The sequence below is a fragment of the Phalaenopsis equestris genome, unplaced genomic scaffold, assembly GCF_001263595.1.
Source record: "Phalaenopsis equestris unplaced genomic scaffold, ASM126359v1 Scaffold000429, whole genome shotgun sequence".
Taxonomy (NCBI): Eukaryota; Viridiplantae; Streptophyta; class Magnoliopsida; order Asparagales; family Orchidaceae; genus Phalaenopsis; species Phalaenopsis equestris.
In genome coordinates, this window is record NW_018164870.1 from 204,169 (window position 1) to 219,980 (window position 15,812).

At 32.8% G+C, this 15,812-nt stretch overlaps 2 protein-coding genes across 3 annotated transcripts in view; one reads left to right on the forward strand and one right to left on the reverse strand.

Annotated features, from left to right (window-relative positions):
- Positions 1 to 9,329, forward strand: part of LOC110027612 (protein CURVATURE THYLAKOID 1C, chloroplastic) — a gene marked incomplete at its 5' end in the record, with an annotated part of 22,946 nt that extends 13,617 nt beyond the window's left edge. The window contains 5 exon segments of one of the 2 annotated variants that reach the window (XR_002294361.1): positions 627 to 716; positions 846 to 908; positions 1,234 to 1,313; positions 7,589 to 7,709; positions 9,255 to 9,329. Coding sequence is in view for 1 of the 2 variants with exons in the window: in XM_020729113.1 (XP_020584772.1) it covers positions 627 to 716; positions 846 to 908; positions 1,276 to 1,313; positions 7,589 to 7,643 (246 nt within the window). 2 annotated transcript variants of the gene reach the window in all.
- Positions 9,330 to 9,595: 266 nt separating this feature from the next.
- On the reverse strand, positions 9,596 to 15,720 carry LOC110027616 (protein tesmin/TSO1-like CXC 5; the record flags this gene model as incomplete). The annotated part of the gene is made up of 4 exons (XM_020729117.1): positions 9,596 to 9,784; positions 10,344 to 10,748; positions 15,429 to 15,523; positions 15,629 to 15,720. Coding segments are annotated over 4 exons (771 nt in total), but the record flags the coding sequence as incomplete, so codon positions are not given.
- Between the last annotated feature and the right edge of the window lie 92 nt (positions 15,721 to 15,812).

Below are 15,812 nucleotides of genomic sequence, written 5' to 3' on the forward strand. Positions count from 1 at the left end.
CTCTAAAACCCTCGACAGCTATATATATAATGAGAATTTGTAAATATAATAGGTAATGCTTAGGAAAGGAAAGAAATAGAAAAGGCATGCATTGAATGGGTAGGAAATAAAATAGGAGAATTATGGAAAAAGAAGGGAAGAGGAAGGAAAAGAAAAAGAAAAGGGGAGAAGGGTTGGACCACGATACTGTATCAACTACAATGCCTTGACCCAAAGAAGCTCCCACATTAGAATCTGTTTTTAAATTACAAGAGATTGCATCTTCTAGTTCTATACGTTCATTAGTCTACAATTTTTTGGAAAATTCACATGCATACCACACAATTCTTTTGTATTTACATATTGAAAGCCCAAAATTTGATATTTACATTTACAACATCTTGGTGTCATAAAACTATGCATGAATAAGTGTATTTCACTTTTAAAAAGGTAGTGAGAGTGGTATTTTTGATGTGATGTCAAAATTTGAGCTCTGTGTATGTATATATTAATGTTTAGGTGTTAGATATGTAAATACATAAGGATTGTGTGACATGTATGTAAATGCCCCTAAATTTTTAGCTATTTTTTGCATCTTATGAGATCATTTAACCCTTTTTTTTCCTTAATTTTGGTTTCTTTTAAAGCAGTGGGAAAGCAATGAAGATCGAATTGCTCTGGTTGGCTTAGGATTTGCGTCTATTGCTGGAGTTTGGGCCTCGTTAAACCTTATTGCGGTAATTTGCATTGCCATTTGTGCAGATTTGAACTTGGCAAGCCTCATTTTGAAGAACTGAAGTAATAAGATTCCATATATTACATATTTACCTCACCTGTTTTATTGGCCCTTCTGCTTCTTGTTTCAGGTCATTGACAGACTACCTGTGCTCCCCACTGTTCTTGAATTCGTTGGAATATTGTTTTCCTGGGTGAGATGATATGTCTTAGTTTTGTTCTTTGAATTAATATTTTCCAGAAGGAAGATTGACATGCATACCACTCACTTATTTTTTATTTACATATTTGACACCTGAACTTCAATTTTTTCATGTATGGCATATTACCTACGCATAAAAAAGCTGTATTTCACTTTTTAAACGTTAAAATAGTGGTATTTTTTGTGTGATATGAATGATTTGGGTGCGTGATATGAATGATTTGTTGGGTGCTATAAATGTAAAAAAGCAAAGTTTAGGTGTTAGATATGTAAATGCATAGGAATTGGGTAGTATGTATGTAAATATCCCTTTCCAGAATTTGTTTCTTATAGGTCTGACAACAACCTTTGTTCTTCAGTGGTTTATCTATCGATATCTCCTATTCAAACCAGACAGGTAAATAACTTGTATTGAGCTAATTTGATTTCCTTTCTTCTGTTATTTTCTGATTAAATTCAGTTGATTATTCTAAACATGGTATGCTTTTGCTGTCTCTCCTTATGAATGCTACTTCGCAATGCCAGTTATAATGTATCTGTATTGAATCATTTATAAGCAAAATTAATGGAAAATATCCAAATTTGAATTTTTCTTGTCTTAGTGCATTCCTCGGAACCTCCTTTGACATATATGAGCTTAGGTAGATTGCAACAATCCGTAGAGACTCGATGCTACTCTGTTGGGCTAGCCTGGCCCGTGCAGCTGTGGTTTTTCTTGTCTCAGTGCATTCCTCTGAATCTCATATGACGTATGTGAGCTTTTAGGTTGATTGCAACAATCCGTGGAGACCCAATGCCACTCTGTTGGGGTAGCCTGGCCCATGCAGCCATGTGGTTGGTCTTTCCTCCCATGTTGACTTATGTCTCTATTGGGTGAGACTAAACTTCATGGGGCCAATTGGCCTAAATTGTGCTTCACACCTCAAACACAAAAAAATCCTAATAGATTCAATAGAGACTTGTTGGATCCACTGTGCTAACATAGTGTGATCCTAGTTGTCCTTGTGCAATCTTGGTTGACTCAATCTATTGTAGCCTCACTTTATCATGATGGTTCTAGTTCGCTTATAGAATCCCTAGTTAGTTCAATCTCTTCTTTGATTTAGGGTGACCCACTCAATCATAATTAGGTGATATAAATAAGTAAACAGTTAAATGATTCCTCTGACTATTTATATGAGTCATTTTAATCTGAGTATATAAAAACGTGAAATTAGTCTTTAGACTCTTTTAATATATGTTGAAAGTCCTTAGAGAAGACTATTTTAGCCACTATTGAAAAATATATGGGGATTAACTTGACACTTTTACAAGCTATTGGACTAAAATAACCTCAAACAAAGAGTTACGGGACCATTTTTACACTCTTCTCGTATATAAATTGATATTAATTAGCTCTTTTAGTGCTACTTATGCTATGTTGCTGCTAGCTGAATAAGTTTGCTTAGCTGACCATTTAACTAATTAATGCCAACTTTTTTTGTCATAATTGACCTAGATCTAGTCTTATTTGACTCAAGTCAAAACTAGACTGATTTTTATGTCCTCAATTAACCTTGATAGTTCCTTGTGGCCCAATTGCTCTTGATCAAAGATAACTCAAGTCTAGTTAACTTAGTTGAGCTAATTGACCTCAACTTGTTTTCATTAAATTAATTGTCTCCTTGATTTTCTTAGTAGCTTTACATATGTAAACTCATATTTTTATAATTGAACAAATCCAGCCAAAATGCCCCATAATTGAACACCATAAGTTTTCCTTGAATCCCTTGAGCTTTACATTAAAAAGTTAGGAATGCCTAATTTCTTATTTAGGCTAACTTTAATTGGGCCAATCAATTAGTCAAATTCGAATTGTTTAAAACTGGTGCCTGGTTCTGGTTTGACCCAGTTGGCTTAATAGGGTTCTAAGCCCAAATCAAATAGCTCATTTGGCTGAATATTTGAGCAAGTTAGTCATATGAACTCAATTCAGACCCGATGATGCAAATTACACCCAATAGGCTCTTAGGACGACCAAGTGGTTAGTTCAAGTCTGCTCGATCAAATAAGCGATTTTATCTCGAACCAACTTAGCTTTTAGGCATTCAATTGGGTTTGGTTAGATAACTTACATTGTGTTTTAAATTGGTAGCAGCCTCCCCAATTGAATTTTGAGCTTCAAATTCACTTTTTTTGGATGACTTCATTGAAATTTTATGTCTAAACGTCCCATGCTTTGAGATTTTGCACAAAAATTTTCTCATATTAATTGGTCAGAACCTCCCAACATACGGTTGTTCTAGTTTCAAAGTGACAAGGACGTTTTCTTGCGCCTCATAGTTTTCTATTTCCTTCTTTCTTTTTGTTTTTTTTCCAGGCTATGAACTTCTATCTCTTGAAGAGAGTTGTGATTCTGAAATATAAATAAAGATATGCATCAAAGAAAGGGTTCCGTCTTGGTATTCTAGGAAATTAATATGAATGTTGTTGATTTTTCCTAGTTTGGCCTTATATCAGAGCAACTTTTTGAATCTATCAGATAAGCTTTTTTATGTTTTGATTCAATTCTTTATAGTGAGCTGAAACTGTATTTCACTATATTTTTGTGTTCAATACTTAGTTTAAAATCTTAAAAAATTTTAAAAAAAATCATTAGGGAATGAGGGATCTTAATCCCTAGTTCTACCTTATAAGAAAAATTTTACATTTCAGTTTTATTCGTATCACCCTCGCTTCTTCTCATGAGAGTTACGAGTGAGGTTCCATTTGTGCTCATTAAATTTCATTGTTGGATTTCAACCATATTTTACCCTTGCCCTTCTATCAATAGTAGTTGATGCGAGAACCAAATATTAATATCTTTTTATTTCAAGCAGATAGCCAAATAATACTTGGTAGATGTTGTTGAACAAAGCTAATATAAACAAAATAAGGAAGAAATGCTCTCATGACCTCTTTGAGATTTTTTTTCTTTATTTCCATAAAATTGTTCCAATTCATATAAAGAAAGTCCATTCTTTGTTATGAATATGAAAATAATCTTAGTGGTTGTTTGGTTTGTTGAAAAAAAGTATGTAGTGTAAACGTAATTCAATGTTGGTGAAATGTAGTGTATTTGAAATATTTTAATTTTAGAGTTGTTTAGCTCGGTGCAAAACAAATACACGTGTTTATATTTTTGTGTTTGATTTGAAGAAAAAATGAAATAAATATAAAATAAGGGGGTGGAAGCGGTGGGCAGCTGGTGGTGGTAGGTGATCGACAGTAGCCAGGGCGACATTGTTAGCAGGTGGCCTCCAGATGTTAGCGGCTGGCGTGGTCATAGGTGGTGGCCAAGGCCAGCGGCAGCTGGTGGCAGGGTCGACTAATGACGGTGATAGTTTACCAACAAAGCTTCACTCTTGCGGTGTATTTAAAATTCATCCATAATTAGTTCTATTCTAAATACATTGAAAATGAGACAAATGATGAATTCCAAATACTTTAAAATATTACTCTAAACTCTGTTTTCACCAAATTAACACCCAACTTTTCAAATGCATATATTCCTTTTAATTTACACCCTTTTTCACTAAACTAAACTACCCATAAAAATATTTCTTCATAGTTGTATGAAGATTTATGAATAATAATGTGTTGATGTTAGGACACCCAAATCTAAACTTCTCGTGTAGATGATCCCTCCTTTGATTCTTCAATTCCTTCAAAATAATCATGAATGCTTCTTTTTTAATAAATTTAAGATTACATGTTAATTAGTAGAATTTTAAAGATAATTTTGATTTATTAAGCATCAATATTTATGTTTTGAGGATTCAATAATTCAACTAAAATGTCATTGTTTTGATGAAAAAGACAAAGTTGTTAGGTTAGATATGTCTATTTTGAGATATTCATGAGAGGTATTTGCATTTTGGGGATATAGACTTGTTGTTTTTCCTTCGACTTAAAATTTTTATGACTCTAGGATTTTATAGATTGAGTGGCGGGCATCACTTGCCCTTTTGTTTGAGCCAGTGCGGTCCAGAATTGCCACGCGCGCCACCTACTGCTTGGACTGGTTCGGTCCAAGGCTTCAGAGGACCGACTGACTCTCTCAAGGGGGAGAGCCGCCTCTTTTCAATAGAGGGGCCCACTCCTAGTTACCTAGGATTATATCTTTACTTTTATGGTATTTTATGGTTAGTTTTTGATTTATTTTATCTCAGAATAGCCATCAACATCTCTTTTCGTTTTACGAGTTGTATCTTAAGGTTTCAAGTGGTGCTCTGACTTTATCTTGATTTTAGGTGGTGGTTTATCCTTCATTTGCCCTTCCCTGTTCCCTGTCTTTTGCCGCATCGACTCCCTTCACCCTTGCTGCTTTCCCCTAGTTGCCACCGCCCATAAAAAGGCAAACCTTTGTTTTTGTCACGTTGTTCTTGCTACCGCCACCTTGAACAACACCTCCAAAGTTGTTCTTGCTATCGCCACCTTGAACAACACCTCCAAAGTTTTTCTGCTGCTCTCCACCTCCCTTTTGCTGCCAACGCATTCCCTCATCGCTGCCATCTCTTTCCAACCCGCTATCCGACCCCTTGCAATTTCCTCAGAGGTCCAAATTCCTACCCAGAACTATCCCCGCCCTATAACCAACCATAGTTTGGGTGTCATATTGTTGTTTTATTGCAATTTCTGATTTTCACAATTTTTTGTTGTAATTTTATATTTGAAATCATTAAAAAAAATTTGCTTCCTCTTGAGATATTTAAAGTTCGGTATCATTTGGTATCTGAACTAGCTTAACCGTAGTCCATCATAAGGTTACAAAATCCACCTATACCTAACCCAAATTTCACCCATGCCCATTCTCCTTGCTAATTTTTCAAATTAGCCACCATATTTTTTTTTCCTACCCTAAATCCTCCAAAACCTAAACCCCAACCATGCCACTTAGGAGGCAAGTGTCAGAAGTTGTTCAAGAACTCACCATGGAAGAGATGCAGCAGGAAATCTGCCGAATTCATAAAGATTTGTTGAAATTGAGGAAGGTACCCTTGTAAAAATCACCGTCGACCATGACAGTGAGATTCTAAGAAGAGAGGAAAACACGAATCCATTCTATAGGGATAATTCCAGTGAAAATGAGGGCAGGCCACGAAGATCTGGGATAAGATCTGGGATCCATTATCAGAGTAGGCCGAGAGATGGAGTGACTTTTGGAAGATTGAGTGACATTGTGGTGAAGGTAGACTTGTTGGATTTCGAGGGGAGAATGAATTCAGATGACTTCATCGAGTGCTTACAGACGGTTGAGAGGATTTTTGAGTATAAAGAAGTGCCAACTGATAGGAGTAAAACTTATTGCCATAAGGTGAAGAAAAATCTCTCTTTGAAAATCTCTCTTTGAGTTGAGATCTAATTATAGCCTTGGCTGAATTTTCTTTCAGTAGATTCGTGAGTTAGACTACATGACACACTACCTTTGAGACTACATGACAAACTCAACTCACCCCACTTAAGTTGATTTCACTTCTTCCTGCTACAGAGGTTAGTGTTGATGATGAGGCTAGACTGTAGGAGATTCAGAGGCTACATGAGGAAGTTGGGAAAGAGATCACCATAAAGAATCACAATTATCAAGAGCAAGCTAATAAAACCAAGATGAATGTGACTTTTTAGGAGGGAGATTTAGTATGGATCAGATTGAAGAAAGAAAGGTTTCCCATGGGGTCTTTTGGGAAACTCAAACCCAAAGCAAATGGACTTTTTCAGAATCCTCTAAAGTTGAATAACAATACCTAGAAGATTGATTTGCGGGGAAATTACAACAATTCCACTACGTTCAACGTGGCCAAGCTGACTCTATACTATGAGGAGACAACACTTTTAACAGATGAGGTCGAAGCTTTGTCAACATCGGGCGACCAATGTGGGTGTCACCTACCTTGTTGTCTACAATACGGTAAAAAACTGTCGCGGACGCCACCTGTTGCTTGGACTGATTCGACCTAGGGTTTATGATGGTAGACCGACTCTCTCAAGGGGGAGTGTCACCCTTTTCAATAAGGGGCCCACTCCTTGTTACATAGGATTATATATTTTCTTTTGTGGTGTTTTAGGGTTAGCTTTTGCTATGCTTTATTTCAGCATAACTGTCGACGTCTCTTTTCCCTTCACGGGCAGTATCTAGTGTTCTCAGTAGTGCTCCAACTATATTTTGGTCTTCAGGTAGTGTTTATCCTTACTCTATGCCATGTCCCATCCTTTCCCGCATCGACTCCCTTCACCCTTGGTGCTTTCCCCTTAGTGCCGCCACCTCAGAAACAACAATCATGCTGTTTTTCTAATTTTCCTTTCTGTCGCCACCCTGAACAACACACCTCCAAGGCTGTTCTTGTCGCTCTCCACCTCCCCTTGCCTACCTTTGCATTCTCTCATCGCTGCCACCCTTTTCCAGCCCGCTAGCCGATCCCTTTACCATGACCCTGAAGGTCCAAACCCCTAGCCGACACTATCTTCACTCTAGAATTAACCCTAATTCGGGGATCATGTCATCATTTTGTTGCAATTTCAAATTTGAAATTCAGTAACCATATTTGCTCTCCCCTTGATGTTTGTTTAAAGCCTGGAATCATTGAGGCATTTTTATTTTTTGAATTTACTTCTAATTTTTGCTCCTAATATGTGATTAATAATTTCTCTTAACAGGGAAGAGTTTTTCAAAATAATAAAGGATTCCTTATCTGATGTATTGGGCCAGTAGCATTTGGTGGCTGAGTTTCTTGTTGCTGATATTGTTATAACTTGAATTACTGAAGATTTGTGTTTTGTGAGTTATATAGCATACAATTAATTCATCAGCTGTAGCGGTGTCCAAAAATTCAAGAGAATTTACATACACACCCCACAATTCTCATGTATTTACATTTCCACCAACAAATTTGATATTTCCAGTTATAATATTTTGGCGGCGGCATAAATTATACATGAAAATGTGCATTTCACTTTAAAATGATGGTGATGAGCATGTTTTTGATGTGATGTTAAAGATTTGAGTGTTATGCACCTGAATCTGAATGTTTAGGTGTTAGATATGTAAATACATCTGAATTTTGTGCTATGTATGTAAATGCCAATATAATTTTTTTTTGCATCATATTATCATGTAACCCATAATGTTATCATATTGATAAATATTATGGAAGTCCGGTTTTAAAAATTGGACCGGACCGGTTCAATTTGAATCGGTCATTCAACCGGTTTGGTCCAAGTAGAATCGTTTGTGCATATAATCAGGGTTGAACTAAAGGATGGGTGAACTTGTTTGGTTTTTAAAGAACCGGTAGGTTCCAATATTATTTAATTTTAGTTTTTTTTTTAATTTTGATTGGATGATGGAAAATAAGATATTTAAGTTAAATATAATCAAAAATATCGTCCATTTAATTTTTTTTTAGAATATTATTTAAAATATTTAAAAATTTCTTTAATTAAAATATTATTTCTTGAGTCTATAAAATTGATATTAATATATCATTATTATATTATATAATGTATATTAAAATAATTTAAATATTTATTATTTCAATCTTAATTGAACCATTATGTTTTGAACATTTACTTATTTCGGTTTGATATATAATCTTATTTTCACACCTTTGATTAAAGTTATGTTATTTAAAATAAAATTATATGATAAAATTACTTAATTTTGTTTATCATAGGATACAAAATCATCAGTCATTATTAGAATAACTTAAGTAATGACAATGTATAAAGAAAACAAAAAATAATTGCAAATAGGCCACTTGAAATATTGATATTTATAAATTTATCATTTTGGAGGTAAACTATATATATATATATATATATATATATAAAAAGAAATTGTACCAAGCCACTCTTACGTATCTAACAATTCTAATACCACCCTTCATAAGACAACCGTAGCCAGAGGGGGATTCAAACTACCAACTTCATAGTTGTTACAGCTGACGTCGCATATGTCAACCAACAAGTCAGGGTATACGCCACGTGCTCAGATTAGTTGGTCAGACATATGCTTGTCGGTTACAAGTCCCCTCTGGTCCAAGATTCAAATCCCCCGAATGTAGGGTGATACTCGAATAGTTAGATGCATAAGGGATGACCGGGGCTCGTATAATAGCATCTGACCATTCTTTTTTTTAATATATATATATATATATATAAAATGAAACAACAACAGCAGCAGGTATGACAGATTCTGCAAAATCTCAAGATAAAACTACTGATGTAAATCAACATTTTAAAAAAAAAGAATAAATGTTATCTATAAATTACAACTGAGGAAAACTATGCAGATTGAAGCTGACCACTTCTACCCTACTGACAGGTTACAATGACTGCAGTCAGGATTGGGAGCTTCCAACAGCATTTTAATGGCTGCCAGAACAAACTCTACAAGATGATCTCAAGATTTCTGTAAATATTATTTTGTTGGGGGGCATTTACATACATACCTCCTAATTCCTATGTAATTACATATCTAACTCCTAAACTTTTACTTTTTTTACATTCATACCATCCAAGTCTTTCGTATCATTACTTTATTTTACGAATCGAAACACACCTTTCATGCAAAGGTAAGGCGGCTTGCACGTAAAAATTTAAGCTTTAGTTGTTAGATACATAAATACATGAGAACTAAGGGGTATGTATGTAAATTTTCCTTTTGTTTTGTACTCTACATCTCAAAATTCTCAATCTTAGGTTTTAAGAAACCATTTTCTAGAGTTTGGTTTCCACCTCTTGAAGCTACATTGCCATTTGAGAAAGCTGGTAATGCATTGCCATTTACATTCTGAAAGAGCTCCTGCTGACTGAATTTCTCTGACTTTGAAGCCATTGAAGATAACTTTGCTTCTGCAAAATAAACATTTGTTTCTGTAACTAAGATTCTTATAAAGAAGGAAGTAAAGTTACTTCAAAATAAAAAGTGTCAAAATAGTCTCATGATGCTTTGCAGAGGGTCATTTTAGTCTGAGTTTAGTCTTTTAATCAACATTTTCACGCACCGGTTTATGACAGCAAAGTGTTATAGATGTAAATATTGAATTTTGAGGGTTAGATATGTAAATACATAGGAATTGTATGGTATGTATGTTAAATTTGTCTTTGTTTTATTTAACTCAATGCAATTAGCAAAAGATATTTAGCCTCAATCTTTTAAAAATTTACAAAAATTTAATAGTTATAACCATACAAAACAGACTTTAATTTAGAAAGGAAGATTTACAAAAATACCACTCAAATCCTAAGAATTTACATATCTAACACCCAAACTTAAATTTTTTACATGCGTACAACCTATTCTATGCATTAAAAGGTGTAGGTGATTTAAAGATTTGGGTGTTTGATATGTAAACAAAGAGGAATTGAATGATATGTATGTAAATAATGCCCCATTAGAAAATCAACTCACCTTTGGCTGTTCCACAATTAATGAGTTTGAGTAGGGACTCTCGATAGGCCATCAACACGCATTTCTCTTGCTCTGCATACCACTCTGTCACACTCTGGTCGTAAGGAAGCCTCAAAGGCGGATTCGGGTCCTGAGACGACATAAAAAGCAAGTCCTGCTCATCACACATTAACGCAAGAGTTCCGGGGGACATCGGCCTTCCGACTTTTGCTACATCCACCAAATCCGAACCTGACTCTTCTGTGCTCATTTTGTCAGCCTGAGTTCCACTGAGTCGGTCATCGGCCGATGTTTTCTGAATATCCACATCCTTTTGAGTCTCGTCCTTATCGCGGCTCGATGAAGCGAGTGAACTTTCAGTTTGTTCGTCCATCTCAGCCATCCTTCTCTCATGAACTCCTTTATCTGTAATTAATATAAGATAAAATGTTCAAATTTTCAGAAATTTTATGCATGTGAAGGAAAAATAATAGCATTTTATGTTAATATGTAGCAAATTTTGATCATAATGATTATAAAATTTTCAGCAAGGATTTTTCTCATAATATAGAACTTATATGATGAATGCTCAAGTATGATGCAGATATTATCAGTGAAATCCATTTTGCTAAGCTAGTTGATCCAGAGTATCTTTTGGGAAACCATGGGATCTCCATGGGGTTGGTGAAACCTTTCAGTTACGAGTATCTTAGTAGACCAACTGTTGAAAAATACAAATATAAAACTATTATGATAATAATTAGTGAGTTATTTATAGATGTATAAATATATGCTGCATACAAATGATCATCAGCATGCATAAAAATGTTTATGAACTCATATTGCATATAAAACACCATTAAATGATATCATATTGAAAATTCTGTCATCTGTATACTTTCTATAACTATTATGAAAATAACATTGATTATTACTTATGATTCTTTTATTGAACAAAGTTTAGCCCTATGCCTTATTGTTTATGACATAATTTTCTTAAAATTATAAAAAAACATCATCATGTTTATGACATAATTTTCTTAAAATTATAAAAAAAAAACATCATCTTACTTTTCATTGTGCAAAATAATGGCAATCCTTGTCAATGCAACAAATTTACTTTCATCCCAACATGATATTTCATGATAAAAGGGTGCTCTTGTAAATGTTCAAATACTTTGAAACTAGATCATAATATAAGATAAACTATTTGGATAATAGATATTGCTTCTACCATCAAAGAGGTTAGACAACTGCATTGAACTCCTTATTATAATTTTAATTTGATATTTTGCTAAAATTGTTTAATTTCTCACTAAAATAAGAAATAAAATGTTCTTCTTGACTTTAAACACCTATAATAGCATCATAAGGAACTTTAAAGGCCTTAATAAAATCTAAATTTTTATGCAAAACTGGGAACATTCTTTAATATTGTAAAAACATGATCTACAGATTCTATCAAATAAAACAATTCCATTTTAAGACAATTGGTAATTGATGTCATTACAGGATTGAATCTCTTAACAAATCCTCTACAAAACATAGCCAAGGCATAAAAACTCCAAATCTCATGAATATTAATAGGTGATGGCTAATAATTATATGTTTTAAATTTATCAATATTAATAAAAACTCCTTCACAAAACAAATTAAAAACAAAAAGAAAGAAATCACAAATGATAGAACAAACACTTCATCATATGCAAATATATTTTCTTATCTTGCAATTCCTAAAAAGTTAGCAAAATGATCCATTCTAACTCTATTATTTCTCCGATATATCACTAAAACATACAACCAAAAAATTTTCTAATTGAAAGGTTGAACAAGATTCAGAATTCTCTTAAAAAAGCTTGATATATTAGTTTATTCAAAATGCATCACTATCATTTTATCTAATATATCATTAGTTTTAAAAATAGTTTTACATTCTTCTCCTTCGTGCATTTTTACTTGATGATAGCAACTTCTCATTTCAATTTAAAAAATAATAATAATAACAGTAAACTCCTTGTATCTAGCATATCATCCAATTTAGGTGTAGGAGATTAATATTTAATGACAATCTGATAAATTGTTGCATTGTCAACTCTCACTCGCTTTTTTTCATCTTTCTCAAGTGTAAGAAAAGTATTAGTCGAAGAAGGACTCTTCCTCTAATAAAATCCTTTTCGAGACAAACCATTAACTTAATTTTAAGTTCAACATGTTCAAGAGTGTTCATCATATAATATGAAAATTAGTAAAGAAAATATATGAACATCAAATAATAGTGTGTTTGAGAATTTCTATGAGGTGATAATTCATCAAGAAGATCATAATATCTTTCAGTTATATAGCCGCAAAAGCAAGAATGCAATCCCCCTCCTTTCACACCTTTTCGAGACAAACCATTAACTTAATTTTAAGTTAAGCATGTTCAAGGGTGTTCATCATATAATATGAAAATTGGTTAAGAAAATATATGAACATCAAATAATAGCATGTTTGAGAATTTCTATGAGGTGATAATTCATCAAGAAGATCATAATATCTTTCAGTTATATAGCTACAAAAGCAAGAATGCAATCCCCCTTCAAGCCTCCTTTCAGGAACATGTTGATTTAAAATATACAATGATTTATTCTATTCATTGGGTGTGCAAAATTCTTTTAAAAATGAAATAAACTTGCTTTTAGGTTTACTAAGCAATAAAATTATTGTCCAACTGTTTTTTTTTTGGCACTTTAATATCATAATTTTTTAAGCAAGTTGCATATATCACACCAAACCTATCATCATATATAGCAAGTTAATTTGACACTAAACATTTACATAAAAAATTATTATCCTATCTACCCATATTATTTTATATGATAATTGATATTGAATAGTTTTAAGTTTCAAACAATCAAATGCCAGACATAGCCACAACATTCATACAACATTCCCTATCCATAATAAGTTTTTATTTTATCATTATGCTTAAAAAAAGTTTGAAAAACATATTTTTTTTCAATTAAACCAAAATTTAGATGTGGCAATTATGCAGTGCATAACATTAAGAAAATTATTGATAAGAAAAAGTTTTGAATACTTCAAATTAATAAATATCATCCTCAATGATTTCAATGTCTACGTCTTCCACATTAATATGTAGGTTCATACCAGGGAATTTGTCGAATAGCAATATGCTAAATGACATTAAACATAAATTTTAAAGCCAAATAGTATTATTTTCTTTTGCATTTGTGGATACAACTGATTGAGTTTGATCATTTAACAAAAACATGTACTTATATGTGCTTATATTTAGTTGCCGTTTTAGTAGTAAAAAATTTCAAATTTTGCTCAAAATCTAATGCAAATTTATAAGCATAACCAAATGAGGGAACACCAAGAGGTTTAATTTCCCTTCTAATAATAAATTTTATTCAAGATTTAAACTTTAAAAAAAGGTTATTTTAGTATCTTCAATGATTTGGAAAATAAAATAAAATTTTCTCAATCGGATTCATATCCAATGTTACCTATTGTCATTTGTTTTAAAGCATTTAATTCATTCAGCATTCAATCAAGATAGGATAATGGCAGGAGCTTTTCAACAAGCAAATCTTTTATTTTCAGCCAAACAAATTATACATCATCTAACCCAATAGTTTCCTAATTAGTTATTTTCCATAAACATCCAATACACTTTAATTTGCGCAGATGATTTCAACTTAATACATCTTCCCTAGCATTGAATTGACATTGTTCATCATTCAAAACAATTATCCATAGCCCAACCATAGAAAATTTTACAATATTATATCTCATCAAATGCAAACGCTTCAATTTTAGCTTATCATATATTATCTTTAAAATCATATGGTTGACATCTAAATGTATCATAAGTTTATTATCATACAACCTAAAACACTTATTTTGATTGATTTACTCTTGAGACCAATATTATGGTTAGAGTTAACTTCTTCATGCGGTGGAAACTGTGTAATTTCCAATGTTTCAATCTACTCTTACCTTGATTATATCCTCACTTATTTTGTTTTATTTCTATAACAATTTAGCCAAGTAATTTTTCAAAATATCATCTTTTAAATAACCATGATTTTGAGCCCAATCCCTGGTTGATATGTTCATACTATCTTAAGGTCAGATACCAAATTTGATGTCGAATGCCTATAAATTTATAGGGACATCCACCCAATTCCTCACACCTAAACTTTACTTTTACATTTTATACCACGCCAATCTTTCATATCAAATGAAAAATATCACCTTTTAAACTTTCAAAAAGTGAATAATACACTTTTTCACGCATAGGTTAGGCGGCATGTTGTCCAAATTAAAGTTTAGTTGTTAGCTATGTAAATACATATGACTTGAGTGGTACGCATGTAAATCTTTCAAACTTATAATAGGACGAACAAAATCATGCTCAAAGTTCAAATTTGAGGTTCACAAACACTTAACTTAGGCAATCTACAATTGTTTGCTCCCTTAAATGAAATACATAGTTACATAATATCCACAAAAATGATAATTTAACAGCTGACAATTATAAAACATTTAAAGATACATAAGAATTCAAAAGGTAGATTGAAACTCACATTACAATTGAAATTTAAATTGTGTTAAATTTGTAAATCATAAGTTACGCATACAAATCAATTATTAAAATTAAAGAATACAAATATGTAAAGAAAAGAAATCACCGATTAATAAATCCTGAACATGAAGGAACCAAGAATAATACCAAGCTAAAAAGAATCATACCCAACGGTACTCAATCAATTTACCAATGTCAAATCAAAATAGAATTGCAAGGCCATGTCATCTTTAAAATCATATCACAGGCATCATGCAATTTCCTTAAACATATGTTCGGTTTAATAATTTGATTCCGAACCGATAGAAAAGAGAGAAAATCAGCTTAATGTTTAGGCTTATTGTAAGAACATGTAAACTAATCCAGAATAAATATATGTGATTTGAGGCAATAATCATATATGGCAGATAGAGTAGCAAATGTAGCAAATATTGCACTGGGAAGATGGAAATAAAGGAGGTAAGAAATATTTCTGGAATGCGGGTAATATTGCAAAATGAGAATTTTCATACCAGCAGCCGTTTTCGCAGCCTGTCTTGATACCAATACCAAAATCCTGCAGAGCTCCTTCACATCCTCTGTGTGGACAATATCAGCCAGAAGTGGCCTAACAAAAGAAGATAAAGGTCAGCTAACATAAAACATAATAATAAAATCAAAAGAAGTTTGCCGTCGTTGAGAGAAACATTCCGCAAAATCATAAAACTAATACCTGTAGTTGATTTTTGAAGATCCTAATGAAGTTGATGACAAATTTGTCACATGACCTGTAGGAGTGGAAGCAAAAGAAGTAGGCCCTAAAGTCTGCAAATAAATAGCAAATAGAAGTAAAAAATAAGAAATGTTATTAGTTCAGCCATAAGCAATCAGTTTGAAGAAAGCAAAATTAAAAAAAA